The 25,660-nt window shown below is 39.8% G+C and overlaps 1 protein-coding gene across 1 annotated transcript in view; it reads right to left on the reverse strand.

The window, feature by feature from the left end:
• Positions 1 to 25,660, reverse strand: part of acoxl (acyl-CoA oxidase like) — a 397,595-nt gene that overhangs the window by 305,321 nt on the left and 66,614 nt on the right. Inside the window, exon 10 of the mRNA XM_043687180.2 lies at positions 11,137 to 11,171. Coding sequence (XP_043543115.1) covers positions 11,137 to 11,171 — 35 coding nt within the window. The remainder of the gene's footprint in view (positions 1 to 11,136; positions 11,172 to 25,660) is intronic.

Genomic DNA, 25,660 nt, shown 5'->3' on the forward strand with positions numbered 1-25,660 from the left:
CAGGGTGAAAGGGAAGGCTGGTAGGGACAGGGAATGCTGGATGACTAAAGAAATTGAGGGTTTGGTTAAGAAAAAGAAGGAAGCATATGTCAGGTATAGACAGAATAGATCGAGTGAATCCTTAGAAGAGTATAAAGAAAGTAGGAGTAAACTTAAGAGGGAAATCAGGAGGGCAAAACGGGGACATGAGATAGCGTTGGCAAACATAATTAAGGAGAATCCAAAGGGTTTTTACAAATATATTAAAGACAAAAGGATAACTAGGGAGAGAATAGGGCCCCTCAAAGATCAGCAAGGCGGCCTTTGTGTGGAGCCACAGAAAATGGGGCAGATATTAAATGAATATTTTGCATCAGTATTTACTGTGGAAAAGGATATGGAAGATATAGACTGTAGGGAAATAGATGGTGACATCTTGCAAAATGTCCAGATTACAGAGGAGAAAGTGCTGGATGTCTTGAAACGAGTAAAGATGGATAAATCCCCAGGACCTGATCAGGTGTACCCGAGAACTCTGTGGGAAGCTAGAGAAGTGATTGCTGGGACAAGCCAGGGAACTATAGACCGGTGAGCCTGACATCATTGGGGGGCAAGTTGTTGGAGGGAATCCTGAGAGGCAGGATGTACATGTATTTTGAAAGGCAAGGACTGATTCGGGATTCTCATGCTGTGTGTGGGAAATCATGTCTCACAAACGTGATTGAGTTTTTTGAAGAAGTAACAAAGAAGATTGAGAAGGGCAGAGCAGTAGATGTGATCTATATGGACTTCAGTAAGGCGTTCAACAAGGTTCCCCATGAGAGACTGATTAGCAAGGTTAGATCTCATGGAATACAGGGAGAACTAGCCATTTGGATACAGAACTGGCTGAAAGGTAGAAGACAGAATATAGTGGTGGTGGGTTGTTTTTCAGACTGGAGGCCTGTGACCAGTGGACAGCCACAAGGATCGGTGCTGGGCCCTCTACTTTTTGTCATTTACATAAATGATTTGGATGCGAGCATAAGAGGTACAGTCAGTAAGTTTGCAGATGACACTAAAATTGGAGGTGTAGTGGGCAGCGAAGAGGGTTACCTCAGATTACAACAGGATCTAGGCCAGATGGACCAATGTGCTGAGAATTGGCAGATGGAGGTTAATTCAGATAAATGTGAGGTGCTGCATTTTGGGAAAACAAATCTTAGCAGGACTTATACACTTAATGGTAAGGTCCTAGGGAGTGTTGCTGAACAAAGAGACCTTGGAGTGCAGGTTCATAGCTCCTTGAAAGTGGAGTCGCAGGTAGATAGGATAGTGAAGAAGGCATTTGGTATGCTTTCCTTTATTGGTCAGAGTATTGAGTACAGGAGGTCATGTTGCGGCTGTACAGGACATTGGTTAGGCCACTGTTGGAATATTACGTGCAATTCTGGTCTCCTTCCTATTGGAAAGATGTTGTAAAACTTGAAAGTGTTCAGAAAAGATTTACAAGAATGTTGCCAGGGTTGGAGGATCTGAGCTACAGGGAGAGGCTGAACAGGCTGGGGCTGTTTTCCCTATAGCGTCTGAGACTGAGTGGTGACCTTATAGAGGTTTACAAAATTATGAGGGGCATGGATAGGATAAATAGACAAAGTCTTTTACCTGGGGTCAGGGAGTTCAGAACTGGAGGGCATAGGTTTAGGGTGAGAGGGGAAAGATATAAAAGAGACCTAAGGGGTAACTTTTTCATGCAGAGGGTGGTACGTGTATGGAATGAGCTGCCAGAGGAAGTGGTGGCGGCTGGTACAATTGTAACATTTAAGAGGCATTTGGATGGGTATATGCATAGGAAGGGTTTGGAGGGATATGGGCCGGGTGCTGGCAGGTGGGACTAGATTGGGTTGGGATATCTGGTCGGCATGGACAGGTTGGACAGAAGTTTCCATGCTGTATATCTCTATGACTCTATTAATATAGGTGACAAACAAAAGAGGACCCAGAACCAATCCCTGTGGAACACCGCTGGTCACAGGCCTCCAAACTTGACCAACAAAAGGAATGATTGTGAAACATTTTGAAAAACTCATCAGGTCTGGCAGGATCAATGCAAAGAGAAACAGAGTTGTTTCAAGTCCAACATGAGTCTTATTTGTAACTGAGGAAAAGCCAATGAACTCAAAACATTAACTGTTTCTCCCTCCACAAATCTTGGCAGACCTGATGAGTTTCTTGCTCTTCCTGTTTTTATTTCAAATCTCCAAGCATCCACAGCATTTTACTTTTTAAATAAACAAAAAATGGACATGTTGTTATGGTTGTACAGGATGTTGGTGAGGCCACTTTTGGAGTACTGTGGCAAGTTGCCCTGTTATAGGAAGGAAAGGGTGCAGAAAAGATTTACAAGGGTGTTACTGGGACTGGAGGATTAGAGCTAAAAGGAGAGGCTGAATAAGCTGAGAATTATTTTACTGGAGTGTGGGAGGTTGAGGGGTGACCTTATAGAGGTTTATAAAATCATGGGGGGATAGCAAAGGCTTTTCCCTAGGATTGAGGAATTAACACCACAGGGTGTATATTTAATGCGAGAGGAGAAGGATTTAAAAGGGTCTTGAGGGGCAACTTTTTCACACAGAGGGTGATTCGCATGTGGAATGATCAGCCAGAGAAAGTGGTAGATGCAGGTACAGTTACAACATTTAAATGATATTTGGACAAGTACATGAATAAGCAGGGGTAGAGGGATATGGGCTAAACGCAGGCAAATGGGACCAGTTTACTTTGAGAAACTTGGTCGGCATGGTCAAGTTGGATTGAATGGTCTGTTTCCATGCTGTATGACTCTAAAACTCTATAACCCTTCATGTGACACAGAAAGGGGTCCAAGAACACTTATTTGCAAGCATCATAATGCAATTTTGATGTGTTTCAATACACTGGGTCCCCACAAAAAAAAGATTAATCTGATGCTGAAGCCTGATAAGTTTAGTAATCAGCTTCACTTGCATGATTTACACTTCTATATTATCTGCATTCATATTAAATGTAATGGACAACCAGAAAGTAATTACAATATTGCAAACCACTTGATGAGCTATTTATGCACAACAGGTATTTAATGAAAATTTTCATTTGTAAGTAGGTACTTAGCCAGAGACACTCAGCTAATGCTGCTTCCAAAACAGCTTACAAGGCCACATCAGTTTCCTTCATGTGAATCCAAGGAAAGTGATGGGACCAGACAGAGTACCAGACCGTGCACTCAGAGCATGCACAGATCAACTGGCAGAGGTTTTCTTGGACATCTTCAACCTCTCCCTGCAGCAGGCCACTGTCCCTGTCCCTGCCTGTTTCAAGAGGGTCAACATCATCCCTGTGCCTAAGAAGGTTCATGAAGCATGGCTCAATGAGTACCACCCAGTGGCCCTAACTTCAGTGGTCATGAAGTGCTTTGAAAGGCTGGTCATGGCATTAATCAATTCCAGCCTCCCCAATACTCTTGACCAACTCCAATTTGCCTATCGGACCAACTGATCCACATCAGGTGCCATATCACTTGCCCTTCACTCCTCCTAGAACATTTTGACAACAAGGACTGCTATGTAAGAATCCTACTCATTGACTGCAGTTCAGCCTTCAACATTATTATCGCCTCGAGACGGATTACTAAACTTAGTGATCTTGGACTAAGCCCCACTCTCTGCAACTGGATCCTCAGTTTCCTGACTCAGGCTATAATCAGTGAAGAGGGAGGACAATATTTCATCCTCACTAACACTCAACACTGGAATCCCCCAGAGGTGCGAACTCAGCCCCTACTGTACTCACTGTATACCCACAAATGCGTCGCCAAATATCAGACTAATGCCATTTACCAGTTCGCTGATAACACGACCATAGTCAGTCAAATCTCAGATGGTAATGAAACAGACTATAGATGGAAAGACCTGGAAAAATGGTGCACTGAGAACACCCTTGCTCTCAATGCTGGCAAAACCAAGGAACTCATTATTGACTTTCGGCGGGTGTTACTCATGTCCCCCTACACATTAACAGCACAGAGGTGGAACAAGTGGAGAGTGTCAAGCTCCCAGGAGTGGTCATCAACAACAAGCTTTCTTGGACTCTTCATGTGGACGCACTGGCTACAAAGGTCCAACAAAGTCTCTTCTTCCTCAAGCAGCTGAGGAAATTTGGCATGTTGGCGAATACCCTTGCCAAATTTTATAGGTGCACCATCAAGAGCATTCTGTCTGGATGTATCACTACCTGGTATGGCAAAACTGTGCCATTCAAGATTGGAGACGGTTACAGAGAGTGGTGAACTCAGCCCAGACATTCACAAAGGCCAACCTGTAGAATCCATCTACCAGGCCCTCTGTCAAGGAAAGGCTGCCAACATTCTCAAAGATCCAAGCACACCTGGCAATGTTCTTGTACAACCTCTACCATTGGGGAGAAGGTACAGAAGCCTGAACACACGCACCAGCCGGTTTCGAAACAGTTTCTACCCTACTGTTGTTAGAATACTGAATGGACTTTCAAACTCTTAACATTCGTTGCTGTTTTTGCCTGTTATTTGCTTACTCATTCTATCTAACTCTGTGATCTGCCTGTATTGCTCGCAAATCAAAGCTTGTCACTGTACCTCGGTACACATGACAATAAATTAAATTAAATTCAAATAGAATGTGAATTGACCCTTTCTGGATCAAAGAACACTTCCAAACACTTCACAACCATTAAAAGAAGTACCTGGGACGTGCTTGACTGTAGTAAAAGGTGATTTAGTTTATACTTGGGAAAGCCTCAGGTCACAATGAGAAAAATATTTAGTCCATCAGTTTTACCTTTAATGGTTGAACAATAAATATTGGCCAGAACATCAATTCACTGGATAATATCATGGAATCTTTCATATCCACATGAAAGATAAGAAGTTAATTTGTCTATTGTATCATCGCTGTGTTCCATCCGTACTGCTGTGTCACCCGATTGTTGTCTGTTCCTCGATTCGAGGGTTTTGTCTATTGAGGATCTTGAGTTTCTGCCATGGATCTTCATGCATGAGGCAGATTCTCTTTGAGCACATGGTTCAGGATGCCCTATGAGTTAGTGGAAAGTACAGCGCATAATTTGCTTCCTCTTTTATTCTGGCTATTACTCTGCCTCATGTTGAGACTCAAAAGTGCAATGCACTTGAAGGACAAGTTGTCATCATTGCACATGATTGGTAATATGCTCCTCCCAACCATTAATGTTAATATTCCACAATTCTAGGAGAGCTTTCAATTGTCTTTGAAACTCTTCTCTGTCACCCTGAGTTTGCTGTATGGGAAAACAGGACCTTGGTGGGGGCTTCAAAAAAAAAGGCCATCAGCATTTGATTGATGGTCACCCCACTGAATCCGGATGTGGTGACAGAGGCATTATTGCTGTGTCATTGATACAATCCTGATGTGACAGCATACATAAGCATAATGAAGATTATTCTGTGCATGTGGACTTTTGTTGACAACAAAGATGATCACAGTTCAAACACTCACTGCTGTACTCTGTGGAAGACTGACCAGGTTAGAATCATAGAATCCCTACTATGTGGAAAAAGGCTATTTGGCCTCTTTTTAGATTAGATTAGACTCCCTACAGTATGAAAACAGACTCTTCAGTCCAACAAGTCCACACCAACTCTCCAAAGAGTAACGCATCCAGACCCATTCCCCTATATTTATTCCTGGGCAGAAGTGGGTACTGCAGATGCTGGAAATCAGAGTCTAGATTAGAGTGGTGCTGGAAAAGCACAGCAGGTCAGGCAGCATCCGAGGAGGAGGAAAATTGACATTTCAGGCAAAAGCCCTTCATCAGCAGTCAACCTTATTGTGTCCAATATTGAAAAAGTTGAAGGAAGATGTCCTGAATGGCACTTACATGGCATGACTATGTAGTCATTAGCATAACATGAGCCAACATTTTCCAGCATCACTCTATATTTACCCCTGACTAATGCAATTATCATCAAGGGCAATTTGGCAAGACCAATTCACCTCACCTGCACCTCTTTGGAATGTGGGAGGAAACCAGATCACCTGGAGGAAATCCACGCAGACAGGGGGAGAAAGTGCAAACTCCACATAGACAGTCACCTGAGGCTGGGTCCCTGGCGCTGTGAGGTAGCAGTGCTAACCACTGAGCCACCGTGGTGCCCCTGAGCCACCATACTGCCCCAAATGAAGAGTGGCATCTTGAGTGAAATGCCAGAAACCCTTAATATATAAATGACATTTCACCTACAACTCAGCCTGAACCAATATGCTACCCATTATTAGCATTTGTGCCTCAACCCTTCACTCTGATGAGGCTGAAAAGGAGAAGTTTTAATCTGACCTTGAAGAAGCTCTTATGCCCATCCCAAACAAGAAAGATCATTCTTCTGGGAGAAATTTAGTATCAAGGTTGACAGTTAATCTGATGTCTGGAGAGGGGCCGCTGATAAAAACAGAGTGGGAAAAGCCAATGAAAATTGTGTCTTTTTGCTGGTAAAGTGTGTTATCACAAAACTTAAAGGACGAACACAAACCTCTTGGAGGCATCATAGAGCAAAACATTGACACGTCATTGGTTATGTCCTTGTTCATTAGGTCAAAGATCCAAGTGTTGTCTTTATTGTGCAATTGATGTAGAGATTCATGTCTACTGGACAGATCATAAACTCATTTGATTGGTGATGATCATCCATCTAACACAAAGACATTGCAATGCTTCGAAGTTCCAGAAGAAAATTATCATTGTCTGAGTCCTAGAGGTGTTTGATTGAAACCAGACTTCAAAGTGCAACTCACTGGAAAATCTTCACACATCTAGATCAATTCCAGAACAGTGGGGTCAAATGAATTCCATTGTACTAGATGTCTGCGCCTACAGAATTGTGTTCAAGCATCTTCATTACCAGGATCGAGTCAATGAAACCAATACTGAACTACGTGACTCCTAGCTCAAGGCATTTGTGCAAATACAAAGGTAGGAAGAGAAAAGCTCCAGAAATCCGACATCTACATCAAATGAACAACATCCCTTTACTCATAGGATAGGGGTTTCTCTTTATATGAATGACAATACCATCTGTCCACATTGATTAGACCATTTCAAACAATTCTTCAACCATGAATACATTGTGACAGCTAATAGGCTTAAGGTCACCTCACAGCAGCCTGTGATAAAATCTGTGCGTGAACTACCATCAGTTGGATGGCTGCAACAAGTAATTAAACGGATGAAAAACAATAAGGCATGAGACCCTGACAACATTCCAGTTGAATTCCTCAGAAATGAAACCTGAAGCTTCTACGCACTCAACCTACAGAGGATGAAGAAAAAAGTCCCACACTGGACATTAGGACTGTGGCAACCATCTTCAAAAAGGGAGATAAATCATGCTGTAGAAATCAGCTGGTATTTCCCACATACATCCTTACATGGGTTTTGTTGAACAGTCTACTTCCTGTAGTTGAGGAAACGCATCCAAAGATACTAACCTGAATGAAGTTCCCAATGTCTGCAGTGGGTGTCAAACCTATGACCTCTGTCTCAGAGGTAGAAGTATAATTTCTCAGCTAGGCCTGACCACCTAGTCCAAGGTTTGCTTGTGGCAGCTGCTTAGTAAAGATTTCACTGCTTGTTAGGAGACAACACTTGCATTCACAATAAAAGTGATGAAACTTGCATGCTTAAGAAACAGAAATAGGAAAACCTATATTTAGCCCCTGATGGTCTAATCCAAAGGTCATTTCAGAAAAGAAACACAAATACATATCTGGAGCCCAGAAAAAAAAGGAAATTAAAAGTTAAAATGATCAAAAGTACCTCGATCTGTATCATCTCTCACAAATAAGACTTTCACCTTGTTAAAGATTAACAGCAACACCTTGTGCCTGGGAGAATGTGCAGGATCATTTTGTTCTTGTAAATGAAGTGATGAGGATAACTGGAAACTTTCAGATCATAAAGTGAGGAACAACAACAAGGTCTGCAATAAATTCTCACATATATATCAGCAATAAGTTCTTACGCAAAGATCAATGCACCTAGTTAGTCTGGATCTTCTATTAATCAAATGGAATTGTTCATCTTTTTACAAAATGGTCATTGAACACAAGCCAAGGACACAACAGAATAAGATACTCTTGACCAATGTGCACCCAAAATGTACACAGGCTGTACAAAAAAAAAAGGTTGTTGAACACGGAAAATATTTTATGAGGGAATTACCTCAAAACCCACGAGCAACAAAGCTGTAGGTGGATTATGCAGTGTATTGCCACATGAAGGATTTTCCACAGTAAGCAGTCTAAAATGCACTGTTCTACTTCAGTCATGTCTTCTCACACTATACTATTTACCAAAGTGAGTTACAGGTTTAAACTTCACCATTATTTGAAGCGAGCCTAAAGGTGATTCAGACTGAGTAATTTCTGTCAATATATTTCCATATGCAAACACAATAAAAACAAACACCAACATACAAGATAAGACAGGCATCTCACACTTGCTGCCTGTTTAGGCCAGCAATTCTATCCTGATAATAGGGGTATAAGGTTTGAAAGGTTTTTGAAAATGAAGCAAATGTTAAGGATGTATAGTTTGCAAGAGATATATGAAGATGGTCTTCATATTTTGCAAAGGTGAAAAGCACAGTGAAATTGTGCAAGATCATTGTATATCCACTGAATGGATTTCCACAAGGAGTTCACCAAGAGGTGAGCACAAAGTTAGTGACAATGACGAGAGTTGAAGGTTAGACCAAGTTGTTAGTCATTCCTCCCACTATCTCTGAATCTATTTTTACCTGATTACACCTCTATGAAGCATTTTGGGATTTCCTCAACATTAAAGGCACTTACGTAGAATCAAACTGTAGTTCAATAGAGTACAGGTTTCTTGTGGCATAAATAGGAGGCTGACATGCATCATAAAGATGATGATAACCACCTTGCAACTTGGCTACTGGACATGGCACAAAGTTTGGCAAGAGGAGTTTGATTGCCCTTCAGAGAAAAATGAGGAGGAATGTACAGGAAGAGATCGAGAAGTTGATCTCCAGAAAGCTGCATGATGTGTCAGGAGAGAGAGAGAGACAGACAGAGGGCAATTGGGGTTACTATTCCAGGACAGTCATCAGCAGGGGACTCAGTGGCAATAGGCACAATTTGAAGCAAGGCACAAACAAGGAAGCCAACAAGCCTGATCAGTAGAGAAGTGACAATAAAATGTGTGGTGTCCCAATTTAGTCAGATACCGAAAGTAGTGCGTTGAAGATTATAGTGAGAAGGCCAAGTTCTCCCTTATTCACTTTTTAATAATAAATCATAGGTGGCAATACCAAGGTACATGCTGAGGACACGTCCTTAAACTTGCAGTAACATCCAGTGATAAGTCTGCCCACTGCCCCCATTTATTTTTGTCATTTACAGCCCCAGCCACAGGAGTGTTTTATCTTAGAATACCACTCACCTCGATTTTCTTAAGTTACATCCTTAATGGATCCATTGGCTGTGGCAAAATTATCTTTATTTGGTCATAGGTGGAATGATCTGCAGCATGGTCAAGTAGATGCCAGTACCATAAGCTGTTAAAAGTTTGGGGAGATAGTTCAGATGAATGGGCCTTCAGTACTATAGTCAGGATGTTGTCAAGGTGAATAGCTTTTGCTGGGTCCAGTAACCCCAGTTACTTCTCAATGTCCTCTCTGCGGGAGCAGAGTTCCTCTGTATATTTAAGACTGAGATAGGCAGATTCTTGATCAGTAACGGCAAGTGAACGTGAGGAATGTTGGATCAGCCATGATCTTATGGAATGGCAGAGCAGGCTTGAGAGGCCAAACAGCCTGTTCCTGTTCCAATTTCTTATGGTCTGTGCTGCATTAGCTAATCTCAGCCAGGGGGAATAGTAATAAACAGAGAAAGAGAAAAACTAAAAAGCCAGACTGACCCCATTCAACTATCTTACAGAACACCTACTGTGCTGCCACAGATGTCAGATTTGGATGGGATGGGTCCAAATGGGTCTGCCCAATCAAACAGCCGGCTTCACCATATTTGCAACTCTCACATGCTTGAGATATGCATGGCACTGGATTGTGAACAGTGAGAGAAGTCATTATTTGCATAGACTGAGGGGAAAAGGTCAGAGAGAGAGGATACAAATATAAATAAAAGAATGAGCAAAAATTGAAAGCTGTGTTTATGAAGAGTGTTGCAGGGTAGGAAAAATGCAGCCTTGTGAACACTAATGATCATTTTAACTCCTTGACATTGTCACCTCCGCTCTGCTCCCTTCACCCTTCCTATCAAATGTTGACAGCAAAATCATCTAGGAAATAAATTCATTAAAAAATAAGCACACTTAGGTAGTCAAACATTTGACCAAAATGCTGCTGGCAAGCTCAGATGCAGTGCATTATGAATTCCAGCTGCATATCATAGTAATGTTCTCTAAAACCAAATTTACTGATTTATATAAAGACATTCATCACCACAATAATAATCCAACATCACAATACACTTCTGTCTCAAAACAAACCAATTCAGCCTGAATATGAAAATAAGCACAAGACATTTTCAAAAGGTGCCTGTTTCAGGGTTCTGTCTTTCTCAAGATTGCATGATTCCCTTTTAATGCTGCATTTAAAAATTTCTACACAACACCACCATATGTTTCACAGTGCAATTGCATTGTTTTCTCATGTACAGAATTACAACTGTGAGTTATTTGCAAGATTCAGTTTTGTGAAGTTACACAACCACCCACGAGGAAGTGGATCTTTTTTGTGTAGGTGGTAGAAGTGGGGTTGTGGGGGGTGGGTGGTGGCACATAGGGAGCGACACACTGTCTGTTAGGGGGGTTTCTGGGGATGCCAGGAAATTAGCTATGGTGGTTTCTGTGCTTGCAGACATAGATACATGCTTTGCCCTGTCATGGAAATTTATTGCTTGCAACAAAAATGAAGACCATTATATTAAGCGACAACTGAAGCTTAATATGTGGAAGATATGAGTCAGCAAAGCACAGCTTGTACTTCCCCTTTTCATGTCCAGAACATAAACCACAATGTTAAGAAATCTGATTTTTTTTTTTGCCTTTTACCCATGTAAAGAGAGATTGAAAAATATTTGTTGGATTTACCTGTGACTATAACGAATGGCAATCGTCAGGCCAAGCTGAAAATGTAAAAAAGAACATGTTATATTAAAGAAATTGTACATTTGTGGTGTTTTAACACATTGGCAAACTTGTGATTCGTATCTCATAAATTATTTTTAAATTCAGACTCTGCAGTCATTCTGCAAATCACAAATGAGGTGAGTAACTAATTCCTTTCATTGATGATATTAGCTAAGGGAGGGATGATGGTCAGGACATGAGAAAACATCCTGCCCTTCTTCAAGGAATGCCATGGGAGATTTGTTCAGACAGACCAAACCCCTCAAAATGTTCAAAAAATAAACTAGACCCCCTAACTTTTCTTATTTTAAATGTAAACGTAAGGTGCTGTATTCCAAATGCAATTCAATTGGTCAAACTACTGGAATTTAAAGCAAAACACGCTTTATTAATCCATCGTAGTTAAAATACAACAAAAGAAACAAGGAATTGGAATAACAATTGGAAATCGTAACAGAATAATAGATACGGTAACTATTGTTAATTAACTATTCCAATATAGTAACATCCCAGGCAAAAGGCAAATTCAGAAAATAGACTGTTTTACATGCAGTTCTCGCAGCATGAGTGCTTTTGGCTGTAACTGAGAGAGGGAAAAGACAGCTTTCACTTCTTCCCCAACAGCAACTGCAGAAAGCTAAAACAAAAAATCCTGCATCTGTGGGAGCTTGACTACACCCATTCAGGCTGCTTCTATTGTTCCAAGGCCTCAGAAGCTGTTTATTCTCATGGCTCTCAGACTGCTCGCCACCTCTGCCTTAAAACTTCACTTAAAAAAAACACGAAAAATACACCCCTTAAAGACACAGTATGTCAACTACTTCATATCTAGCCAATGGGGCCTCTGTCTAATATTCAGTTGTATATAGACTACACCTTCAACAAGAAGCACTTCTTCAGTAATTCACCAAGATATCAATTTTGATTATGCGCTTGAACACGCAATGCTTTGAATTACAGTTAAGTATGCCACCATCTAATTCTGATACTAAGCAGTATTTAAGTCAATCGTTCAATACATACTTAAAGCAAATTTACTTCATACAAACATTTCCTACATGTTGGAGACCCATGGTCCAAAATCTCCATTGCTACTGGGAACATTACAAACAAAAATATAGAAAGAAAACTCAACAGCAGCTTGCAATTCTATAGTGTAAGGCAATAAAATGTTACAAGTCACTTCAAAGGAGTAATGTCAAGCAAAATTTGCCACTTGAAGTGATATCAGGGCAAGTGACCAGAAGTCTGGTTAAGAGTTGAGTTTTAAGCATTGTTTTAAAATGCTTCAACATGCTTTCCAATGAGTACATCTCCTTACAAATTTTGCCTTAACCATGTTGGCAATGGATGTGGTACGGACACCTTGGAATTCTATTCCACAAAGTTAGGTAGTGAAGAATAGAAGTGGAGCTAACCTTTGCTCATTTTTATATAGGAGATACATTCTACAAACATGTATCAGTGACGATAGGATGGCTTTTAGAGGTGCATTTGAACCTTGTATATGTTTTTGGTTTTGAGCCACAGATTCCGAGCAATCTCTTCCAAGCCAATAAAGTAAACAGCTTATGAGGACTTAGATTTTTTTAAAAAGTTAGAACAATAAAAGCAGCATGAATGGGTAGAATCAGGCTCCCACAGAACCGGGGTTTTACTTTGGCTTTCAGTAGTTATCGAGGTTTTGAAGTTGGCTGTGGAAACTCTCTCTCCCCTCTCTGTTACAGCTCAAAGCTTGGACTCTCTTTCTGCTGTCAGAATCACATGTGAAACAATCTGCCTTACTAACTTTGCCTTTTCCAGGGGTGTGTTTATGGGATGTTACTATATTGGAACAGTTGCTGTTTAGTAGTTAAATAATCTATTATTCTGTTAAGTTGTGCCAATTCTTCTTTCTTTTGTTTGTACTTTAACTTGAGGTAAGAATAAAATGTGTTTTGCTTAAGCCAAGTAGTGCCACCATTTGAATTACATCCGAAAGACAGCGCCCTATACTTGCCTTTAAATAAGATAAAAGTTAGGGTCTAGGTTATCTCCTTGAAAACTTTGAGGAGGCATTGGTCTGGTCCACAACATATCTTTTAACCTAACCACAATATTTCCAGTCTGTTCCAATCTATGTTACTTTGGGCAAACTAAAATAAATGAAAAAATGATGAATTGGTCAACCCCTTAAAAGGGACACTTTTTGGGTGCAGGTGAATCCCAAGTGAACATTAACCACCTGTTTACAATGTACAATTAACAGTTTCTCTTATATAAATGGAAAACACTCAGGCATTATCTATGAAGAAAGAAGTCAGCACTTTATATTTCAATACAGATGGAAGATCGCATATCAGAAATATTGAGCAGACTATTACAGTCCCAGGGAGGGTGTAAGATGACAAACCATGCAGGTATTTAACCCACAGAGGAAGTCATCAAATAATGCTAAGTCCATGGACCAACCTGAAGGTCCAGGCCCCATCAACATCTTCTGTTCATAACTGCAAAAAGCTCTAACTATGGCCACTGTTCCCAGTGCTGCTGCTGAGACAAGAGATCACTGGCCATCTGATTGACTCACAGCTCTTTGAGATAGAATTACCTCTCCTATATGGCACAGGTACTGCCTCGAGCCAATTACGGACTCGGCGGTCAATAAATGGCTGCAGAGCAAGCCAGTCTGCCTAGGCTCTTCCTTGACTTTTATACTACAGTGTGCTGCATTAGTCTCCACAAATGCTGCCTGGCCTGCTGAATATTTCCAATACTTTGTTTTGTTTCAAATTTACAGCATCCAATGTATTTTCCTTTTTGGAACAGATTCTCTTAGAATTGAATAGAAGTAGGTTTTATTGTCTCATCTCTTTAAATTAAGAAAAGAGATTTATATGTACAACCAAAGTTTCAAACAAATTCGAGCCTCCATATTCCTTACCAAGCATTACATTATGAAGCATCCCTTCTCTGGAATTTCTTTCTGCATGTATTTTCTTCCATACAGTAAGTAGGCAATTAAGATTTGCATCCATCCATTTAATTGTAGAGATTTCCTTTCTCCCCACTATTTGGTTCAAGTCAATAAAGTCAATCTGTAATCTTTTCTCACTCACAGCTTTCATAGTATACATGACTGTGAACTGAACAATTGTCTGCATAGCAGCTATATTATCTTCCTTGCCAAGATGAATTAAAATAGACAGTTAATCTTTAAAATCTAAATTGACTAACTTCAAAGGTTTGGACTTCAGAAATGAGAAAAAAAAGTTCAAATGAGCTGTGACTCTCCAAAGAAACAACCTATGGTATATATTTGTGGAAAATAAAATTAAAGCGAGAGATCTAATCTGATGCTGAGAATGTGGTTACAGAATGATGCATTAGAGGAGAACAAACAGGTTGGTTGTTTTTGATGCCCAGTGAAATTCATAGTTTTCTTGAAAGAAAAGAATTGCTAGTGTTTGCTGTCTAGCCTTCTCACCAGACAAGAAGCTCTGATATTTTTGCTATTATTTCAGTTAGAATATGTCTTACATCCTTCAAAACTGAGAGTATTTCTTAGACTAGTTCTGCTTTATTTGATGGAAATTAATTGCTTCATATAGTCACTATTTTATCAAACAAAAAAAGAGCAGGGACACTTGGGAATGACTGTCAAAGTCAATTGACTGGAAAGTAGTCAAACTCTCGGGAAAATACAAAGGAACATTTAACTGAGACAGGCTACCACACCCAGAAAAGACTATCAAAGGGTAATTACAGTACATACGTGTGTATAGGTTGACCTCAAGTATAAGTCAACCCCCTTATTTTTGGCCAAAAATCTCTTGTATTTTCCATATATCTCGTGTATAAGATGAGCCTTCTATTTCACATTAAATCACATTCATTAATTCACATTGGTAACTCTATTCATCACTCTTTGTTTAGTATATTGCATCTCCATTCATTCATTCATAACTCTACTTACTGCACTTGGTTTACGACAGCACATTTTGATTCATTCATTCATTCAGACCGGGACTAAGCCTAGGTCTATCAGTACTTATCACACTTTGTTCACTACACATCCAAAAGTTAATATCGCTAAAAGGTTCGTCATTTTAATTGTGCCATTATACCTGAAAAAAATTGAGATGTATTTGCTACATATATCTTTACTTCTTTAATAAATGTATTAATGTTGCTGAGATTCATAATATACTCGAGTAAATGGGAGGGTAACTGAAGAATTTGGCAGGAAAATTCAAGACACTTACACATTCAGAATTTAATAAATGTTTCATTTTAAGTATGCCATTAAGCAGGCCATGATGATGTTGAACAGTGTGATTTTGCAGGATTTCAATGAACCTTTGACACGCTACATTTCCTTACCGGTCTCTTGCTTTTATCCAGTAATTACCTTTACTTTAATTCATTGTGTTTTCTTTTCTTTACCCGGGATCAAATCAACTTTTGCTAATAATACAGTACTTCGAAATGCAGTATGAATTTCAGCCCCTCAAAACTTGTGCCGTGTATTAGTCAACCTCCTAATTTCAACTTTAAAAAACTCTTCAAAATTCAACTTATACTTGAGTATATACAGTACCTGGATATGAAAATTCACAATTTGAAATATATCGCTCACAAAGCGACCTTAAAATATCTCTGCAACAGCTATTGCTAAAACAAAGGCTTGGAACTGAAACGCAATATGCAAAGGTTAGGATGCAAATTCCCTGTCCAAATCAAAAGATAATAAGGGAATTCAAACTATGGACCATCAAACTCTTGGTAGAAATTTAATTGTTCCCATTGTGGGCCAAGGGCCAGGTTTTCAACTGATGAAACCTACCTTGATTTCAGCAAGACATTGATAAATTCAAAATACCGACATTGACACAAGAGCTGTTGCAGCCAGACTCACCCAAAATATTGAGGGAAACTAGTATTTCAAGCAAGGTTCTGAGAGCATTTGGGCAGATATTGGAAGGGAAACTCCCTGCCTCCATTTAACACCTGGTTCCCATAAAAGGGAAATAAAATTATATAGGGTTATAATTTTAAAGACCCGACATACAAATGTTTCCTGCATTTAGAAATAGCTGCTTTCCAGTGTCCTGCATTGTGGTCCAATTTGCTGTAAACGATGTTTATGCCAACTTACTGCTTCTTTCTAGCCAACCAATCTTCTATCCATGCCAATATATTATCCCTACATCATGAACTTTTACTTTCAATAGTAATTTTTGACGTGGCACCTTATCAAACACTTTCTGGAAATCTCAGGACAGAACATTCACCAGTGTAACTTTATCCAGAACATGTATTAACTCCTCAAAGTCACCCAATGTTTTGGCCAAACATGATTTCTCTTTCACAAAACCATGTTGACTTTGCCTGATGCATGAAGGTATGTGGATGCATTTGTTTGCTCTGCTGTAACTTTAACAGTAGCATCTAATAATTTCCTTATGACAGATTTTAATCTAACCTGCTGGGATTTTCCTGTTTTCTGTCTCCATTTTTATTAAAGGAGTTACATTTGTATCTTCCAATCTATTGGGGCTATCCCTGGATCAAGTGAGTTTGAAAATTAGACCAATACATCAACTACCACCAGCTAATTTTTTCAGACCCTAGGATGAAGTCAACCCAGACCTTTGTACTTATCAGTCTGTAGCTCCAATAATTTATTCAGTGCCACCTCACTTCTCTGATGATTGTGATTTTCCTGAATTCTTCCCTCCTTTCCAGTTCTTGGTTTTATTGAGTTTCCACAGAGAAGTGAGATGCAAAATACCTGCTCAAATTACCTGCTATTTCCTTATTTATGTACTTACTTTTCATAGAACCAATGCTCACTTTAATAACTCTTTTATTCTTTAATTCCTTTTACTTTTATATTTCTGTCTTGCTTTCCCTTATACTCTAATGTTTTATCTCTTTATTAATTCTTTGGTCATTCTTTGCTGCATTTTATGTCACATCCAATCTTCTGACCGTCACCTACTTTTTGCTAGTTTATGTTTTTCTTTTAGTTTAATCCTGTCTTTCACATTTCTAGTTAACCAGAGTAGATACATTCCAACAAGTCTGAAAAACCTGAAGGAATATACCAACATTCTGTGGTGAACTAGAAATGGATGATCTCAGTCAAAGCACTGCTAGGTAGCAGCAAATATATGATAATTGAATGTTACATATGGTTGAGAGAGTTTCAAAAGGTTATGGAAAAGGATAAGCCTTCCATAAAAGTTAAAGCTTTTAATTGGAGTAAGCAAATTTCAATGGTATGAGACAAGAACTTTCAACAGTTGATTGGAATAGACTGTTCGCAGGTAAAATGATGTCTGACAAGTGGGAGGTTTTCAAGAGTGTGATGACTAGAATGAAGGGTAAGGCTGGTAACAATAAGGAACAATGGATGAATAAAGATATTGAAGTTCTAGTCAAGAATAAGAGAGGATCTTATGTTAGAAATAAGCAACTTGGTTCAATTGAATCTTATCAATATAAGGAGTGTAGGGGCACTCTTAAGAAAGAAATCAGGAAGGCAAAGAGGGAATATGAGATACCAATGGCAGTTAAGGTTAAGGATAATCTAAAGAGATTCTACAAATGTATTGGGAGCAAGATGTTAACTAAAGAGAAGGTAAGGCCCCTTAAAGATCAAGGAGGTCATCTTTGTGTTGAACCCCAGGAGATGGGAGAGATACTAAATGAATATTTCACATTAGTTTTTATTGTGGAAAAAGAAATGGAGGCTAGAGAATGCAGAAAAATAAATTTTGATGTTTTAAAAACAGTTCACATTACAAAAGTGAAAGTTTGGGAGGTCTTAGAGAACTTATAGGTGGACTTATAGGACCTGATCAAATGTATCCCAGAACATTGTGGGAAGTAAGGAAGGAAATTGTGAACCCCTTGCAGAAATATTTGTAACATCTATAACTACGGGTGAGGCACCTGATGACTTGCCAGTGGCTAATGTTTGTTTAAGAAAGCTTGTAAGGAGAAACCGAGATACTATAGACCTGTGACTCTGACTTCGGTTGGGGGTAAATTGTTCAGAGTAATTATAAAATTAATAGGATTTATGGACTTTTAGAGGGGCAAAAATTGATTAGGAATACTCAGCATGATTCTGTGCAAGGAAAATTGTGTCTCACAAACTTGATTGTGTTTTTTGAGGAAGTTACCAAAACGATTGATGAGGGCAGAGCAGTAGACTTTGTTTACTTGGACTTCAGTGAAGCATTCAACAAGGTTCCGCATGGTAGACTAATTAGTAAAGTTAGATCACATGGGATTCAGGGTTAGCTTGCCAATTGGATATGTAATTGGCTTGATGGCAGGAGACAGAGGAAGGTGGAGGATTGCTTTTCGGACTGGAGGCCTGTCACCAATGTGTTGCCTGGGTCCTCTTTTGTTTGTCATTTATATAAATGATTTGGATGAGACTGTAGAAGGCATGGTTAGCACGTTTGCAGATGAAATCAAAATTGGTGACATAGTAGTCAGTGAAGAAGATTTTCTAAGATTACAAAAGAATCTTGATGAAATGGGATCGATGGGCTGAAAAATGGCAGGTGGAGTTCAATCTTGATAAATGTGAGGTATGACATTCTGGTACAACAAACAAGGGTAGAACTAATACAATTAATGGTAGCGCCTTGGGTAGTGCTATAGAATGGAGGCACTTCGGGTTTCAGGTACGTAATTCTTTGAAGTTTGTGTCACATATAGACAGGTGGTTAAAAAGTCACTTGGCATGCTTGCCTTCATTGCTCACTCCTTTGAGTATAGAAGTTGGCAAGTCATGTTGAGGTTGTACAGGACATTGATGAGGCCTCTTCTGGAGTACTGTGTCCAGTTCTGGTCGCCCAGTTTGAAGCAGGATATTATTAAGCTGGAGAGGGTTCAAAAGAAATTTACCAGGATGTTGCCAGGTATAGAAGGTGAGTTATAAAGAAAGGCTGGGACTGTTACCCCAAGAGCATAGGAAGTTAATAGATGACCGTACAGAAAGTTATAAAATAATACAGCATATAGATAGAGTTAATTGTAGTTGTCCTTTCCCTGGGGGGGGGGGGGGGGTTCAAGACTAGGGGACACATTTTTAAGGTGAGAAGAGGAGATTTTAAGAAGACATGTGGGGCAATTGTTTTATACAGAGGGTGGTTCACATGTGGAATGAACTTCCTGAAGAAGTGGTGGATGTGGGTACAATTACAACATTTAAAAGACATTTGGCTAAGCACATGAGTAGAAAACATTTGGAGGAATTTGGGTCAGCAGGAGGTAGGTGGGACTAGTTTAGTTTGGGATTATGTTTGGAATGGATTGGTTGGATGGAAGGGTCTGTTTCTGTGCTGTCTAACTATGATTCTAAAAGAGCAGGTCCAAGATTATTTGTTTAAACTTAATTATGGCAACTATTGTGTCATGAAAGAACAGCTGGCTAAAATGAATTAGTATATTAGGTTAAGGATAAGTCAATAGATGTGCAGTAACAGACAGAATAAAGTAAGAGTAAGAGGGCAAGTTTCAACATTTTGTTGGAAAGAGAGTGGATGACAAGTGATGTGGTTCCTGTCTTATCCTGTTGCTAAGAAGCTTGTAAGAAGAAGGAAAGCATTTGAATTTGTATTGTGCCTTTTAGAAATGCAACCTGTCCCACAGTAAGTAGGTCAGTGAAATAATTTTGAAATCTTGGCAGCCAGGAAATGCAGTGACTAGTTTGTGCGTGGTTTGCTCCTATGAGCAGTAATGGGTTAATGACCAGATAATCTCCTTTAGTGATGTTGGCTGAAAAGTGAATATTGGGTGGAACACTGGCCAAGTTCCATTCCTCCACTCCGAAATACAGCCTGGGATCTTTCATATCTAGCTGGCAGAATGGCAATTGAGTATTTCAGTGAAATTCTATATAAAGGCCATGTACTTTGGACACAGGTGAGAGTGTTGCCACTGAGCCAATTGACCCCTGAATCTATTCAGTGTTATTTCTCAGTTCAACAATATGTTGTTGTTGTCGTCGTCATCATCGACAATGACTTAAATATTTCTCTTCCGTCAATAAGTTAAAAGTTCACACGAAATAGTGGGCTTTCATCAATCTTGACTTTCATCAAATCTGTCCCATTGAAATGTCAGTTAATGTAAATGATGATTGCTGAGACTTGAGGTAAGATGCATTAATGTCACAATGTGAAGGGAAATATCTGACCCACGCTGTACCTGTCCTCTGTGACATTGTAGATTTCAGAACTTAAATAACTGTTCATGGAGAACTGGAGGGCATAGGTTTAGGTTGAGAGGAAAAAGATATAAAAGAGACCTAAGGGCCAACTTTTTCACCAAGAGGGTGGTGTGTGTATGGAATGAGCTGCCAGAAGAAGTGGTGGAGGCTGCAACATTTAAAAGGCACCTGGTTGGGTATATGAGTAGGAGGGATTTAGAGGGATATGGGCCAATGCTGGCAGGTGGGACTAGATTAAGTTGTGATATCTGGTCAGCATGGACGAGTTGGACTGAAGGGTGTATTTGCGTGCTGTACCTCCGAATGAATCATCAAAGAAATGAACTGTCACAAAGCAATAACTCTGTCTGGAACTGTTCGGGAACAAAAGCTGTTGCACAGACTGGAGGAATCAGCTGTATCTTGGTCAGATTTATATATAAACAAATATATTTCAACTAGTAATAAAAATTGCAAAGGACAGACCCACCATCCACAGCTAACCAAAAAGCTGAAAAATGGTTTCAAAAATAAAGAAAAATATCAAAAAGACAGTTGACAGATCAGAGAGATGGACAAAATATAAGAAACAGCAAAAAGAATGATTAAAACATTGATAATTTGGAAAATTAGGGTATCAGAGAAAGCTTGCCAAAAACATTAAAAAACAAACATTTCTCAAATAGGCAAAAAAAATTGTGAAAAGGAGTTGGGTATTGGTTCTATCGAAAATTTAGAATTAGTAACGGAAAATGAGATGACAATTGAACTCAATAGGTATGTTCTGCATTGAAGACCAATGCAAAATACAACATTCCAGAAACAGGAAATGGATGAAGGGGAAGAATCCAGTAAAATTACTATCGCCAGGGAAGTGAACTGCTGGAGCCACAGGTTGATGAGTGCCTGCATCTTGTTGGAAATTATCCCAGGGTCTTAAAAGAAATGAGTGGTGTGAGTTGCCCCAGTGGTTTTATATTTTCTACATGTAAGAAATGTTTCTGGAACAACACAAAAAATAATCTTCAATGATCTATCAAGGCTACATCAACTGTGTTTTGACACCACCAAGGCCACCAATTTGAAGTTATGATCTGGCCAGTGACCATCAATCTTTTAATAAAGTGGATACAGTGTGAGATCTAGGTACTGAGAAATGAATAAAGCCTCAAGATTCCATGGTAAACAGCAACTCTACCACAGAAAGTTGCAGGTATATATATATATATATATGACCTACCATATATTTGCAATTTACACTCTAACATCTAATTTTAAATTGGATGTGTAGGCAACTAAAAAATGTAAAAAATGCAGTAAGGTTGTTACATGTTGCAATTCTTTGGAACCTCTGTGCCTTCAAAATTGTTATTTTTATAAATTGATTGCTTACATAAAAATTACACACATTAAAATAGCTTCATCACAACTGCAAAGCCCTTTACAAAGTCCTTGAGAGACTTGGATGATCACCAAAATATATTATTGTGCACCTTTTGCTTAATAGTACAAGAGACAGTGAATTTTCTTCATTTTTTTATATTAGATTAGATTCCCGACAGTATGGAAACATACTCTTCAGTCCAACAAGTCCACACCAACCCTCCAAAGAGTAACACATCCAGACCCATTCCCCTATATTTATTCCTGGGCAGAAGTGGGTACTGCAGATGCTGGAAATCAGAGTCTAGATTAGAGTGGTGCTGGAAAAGCACAGCAGGTCAGGCAGCATCCGAGGAGGAGGAAAATTGACATTTCAGGCAAAAGCCCTTCATCAGGAGTCAACCTTATTGTGTCCAATATTGAAAAGGTTGAAGGAAGGTGTCCTGAATGGCACTTACATGGCATGACTATGTAGTCATCAGCATAACATGAGCCAACATTTTCCAACATCACTCTATATTTACCCCTGACTAATGCACCTATCACCAAGGGCAATTTGGCAAGAGCAATTCACCTAACTGCACATCTTTGGATTGTGGGAGGAAACCCCCGGAGCACCTGGAGGAAACTCTCACAGAACGGGGAGAATATGCAGACTCCACACAGACAATCGCCCGAGGTGGGAATCAAACCTGGAGCTGTGAGGCAGCAGTGCTAACCACTGAGCCACTGCATCACCCCAATCTGTCTCCAGATATGGAGCCCATTTGTGACCAATTTCCACAAAGGGTCACGACTGAGTTTAAACTTGGCAGGAAGTTTCTTAGAGCGGTGGGAGCATGGAATGCGCTGCCAGCAGTGCTGGTAGTGTCAGATATATTAGGGATAGTTAAGCGACTCTTGGATAGGCACAGGGATGATAGTAAAATGAAGGGCATGCAAATTAGTTTGATCTTAGAGTAGAATAAAAGGTCAGCACACCATTAAGGGCCAAAGGGCCAGTACTGTGCTGTACTGTTCTATGTTCTGTGTTCAACAGGATCAGAACTAAGACTAAAGATGACCCTCCAGCATATCCTTGGCTCATGTTTGCTGATGACTACATAGTCACGCCATGTCAGTGTCATTCAGAACAACTTCTTCAATTTTGGACACAATAAGGTCGGTGTCTCATTTAATGTCACCAAGTCAAACATCCTCCACTGGCCTTAGCTGATCAAGAACCTTTAGAACTAAACTTCACAATTGTTCTGTCTCTTCTTTAGGTAGAACATATTTCTGACGACCTAGTATGATTAACTGGGATTTGAACAACACACTAAATAGTACACCAAAAAAACCCAAAAGAACAGCAGATGCTGGAAGTCAGAAATAAAAACAGAAATTGCTGGAGAAACTCAGCAGGCCTGGCAGCATCCATGGAGAGAAAGCAGAATTAACATTTTGGTCCAGAGACCCTCTTTTAGAGCTGATCACAGATGTGGCCTGGAAAAAGGCCACATCTCTTCCAGATATGCCCACCTTTAAGGAGTTCTGCTCCACTCTCTGACAGACTTTCCATTCTAATCTTTTTTCTTATTCATCATCATTACTTTTGTTGTTGCCTCCTCCTTTTCCCTCCCCATCTTCAGCATTTATACCAACCTTTGCCAGCTACCAAATGTTCTGAAGAAAGGTCACTGGACCCGAAACATTAACTCTGCACAGATGGTGCCAGACCTGCTAAGTTTCTGCAACAATTTCTGTTTTTGAGCCTAAATAGTATTTGAAGAATCCAGACATACTTCATTCAATAGCGTGACCTATATTTTTACATTAAAAGTCCCACAGCCTAACTTCCCAATTTAAATTCTCCTCAAGTTTTATGAAGTTAAAAATCACACAACACCAGGTTATAGTCCAACAGGTTTAATTGGAAGCACACTAGCTTTCGGAGCGTCGCTCCTTCATCAGGCGGTAGTGGAGGGCTCAATCAAGTTTTATAAAGATCACATTGCTCAGGTTCAAGTACCATCTCATTACGCATCATGGAAACACCTGGAACATTTTGCGATTGTGGTGGTCTGTTTTTGTCATTAAATCACAAGCAAAACAAATTTCACTGAAAACTGCAGAACCCTAGGAGCATCATTCAAACCAAAGATATATTTGTTTGGTTACCATATCCTTCTTTTGTCTCCAAAAATTATCATATTTCAGAAATGCAATTTTCATATCAATTGACTTACACTCCCATGAATATCTGACCAAAAGAGTACAAAGATTTTCAGAATTACTTATCCATTTGGGAAAAATTCACTCTAATTTCTGTTTCATCCAATCGCTTGTCAAAACCCTGAACAACTAGTTTTGTTTTAGCCATTTAACACCCATTTTTAAGGACTTTATCCAGTACAAATCTACGTTTGATTAGGGCAGAGCGATAGATGTGATGTATATGGACTTCAGTAAGGCGTTCAACAAGGTTCCCCATGGGACACTGGTTAGATCTCATGGAACACAGGGAGAACTAGCCATTTAGATACAAAACTGGCTCAAATGTTGAAGACAGAGGGTGGTGGTGGAGGGTTGTTTTTCAGACTGGAGGCCTGTGACCAGTGTAGTGTCACAAAGATCGGTGCTGGGTCCACTACTTTTCATCATTTATATAAGTGATTTGGATGAGAGCATAAAAGGTATAGTTAGCACGTTTGCAGATCACACCAAAATTGGAGGTGTAGTGGACAGCAAAAAACATTACCTTGGATTGGAACGGGATCTTTATCAGATGGGCCAATGAGCTGAGGAGTGCCAGATGGAGTTTAATTTAGATAAATGTGAGCTGCTGCATTTTGGGAAAGCAAATCTTAGCTGGACTTATACATTTGATGGTAACGTCCTAGTGAGTGTTGCTGAACAAAGAGACCTTGGAGTGCAGGTTCATAGCTCCTTGAAAGTAGAGCACAGATAAATAGGATAGTGAAGAAGGCATTTGGTATGCTTTCCTTTATTGGTCAGAGTAATGAGTACAGGAATTGGGGGATCATGTTGCGGCTGTACAGGATATTGGTTAGACTACTTTTGGAATATTGCGTGCAGTTCTGGTCTCCTTCCTATCAAAAGCATGTGGTGAAACTTCAAAGAGTTCTGAAAAGATTTACAAGGATGTTGCCAGGGTTGGAGGATTTGAGCTATAGGGAGAGGTTGAATTAGCTAGGGCTCTTTTCCCTGCAGTGTCGGAGGCTGAGGATTGACCTTATAGAGGGGCATGGATAGAGTTCAGAATTAGAGGGTATAGATTTATGGTGAGATGGGAAAGACATAAAAAGGACCTAAGGGGCAACGTTTTCACGCAGAGAGTGATGCGTGAGTGGAATGGGCTGCCAGAGGAAGTGATGGAGACTGGTACAATTACACCATATAAAAGGCGTCTGGATGGGTATATGAATAGGAAGGGTTTGGAGGGATATGGGCCGGGTGCTGTCAGGTAGGACTAGATTGGATTGGGGTATCTGTTGGCGTGGACGAGTTGGACTGAAGGGTCTGGTTCCGTGCTGTACATCTTTATGACTCTATGACAATGTATGTGACAAAAGCTTGTTGATCCTTATCTGGAATCACAGAATAAACTCGAAACTCTGCCTTACTTTGTCGCATGGTCTTAGCTTGAAGTATTTCACAGGAGACTATGTTATCACTTTTTAGAGTAGGGAAGTCTTACTGCAACAGTGCAAGGTGCTGGTGAGACTACATCTGACGTTTTGGTCTCTTCATTTAAGAAAAGATATTATTCCATTGGAAGCAGAACTGAGAAGGCTCACTGGGATTCTCCCTGGTATGGAAAGATTGTCTTATGAACAAAGGCTAAACTAGGGTATCATCCTATCACAGTTTTAATGTCAGTTTCAA

This window comes from Chiloscyllium plagiosum, unplaced genomic scaffold (assembly GCF_037043375.1).
Source record: "Chiloscyllium plagiosum isolate Xiang-an unplaced genomic scaffold, Cpla_swu_hap1 HiC_scaffold_3, whole genome shotgun sequence".
Lineage (NCBI taxonomy): Eukaryota > Metazoa > Chordata > Chondrichthyes > Orectolobiformes > Hemiscylliidae > Chiloscyllium > Chiloscyllium plagiosum.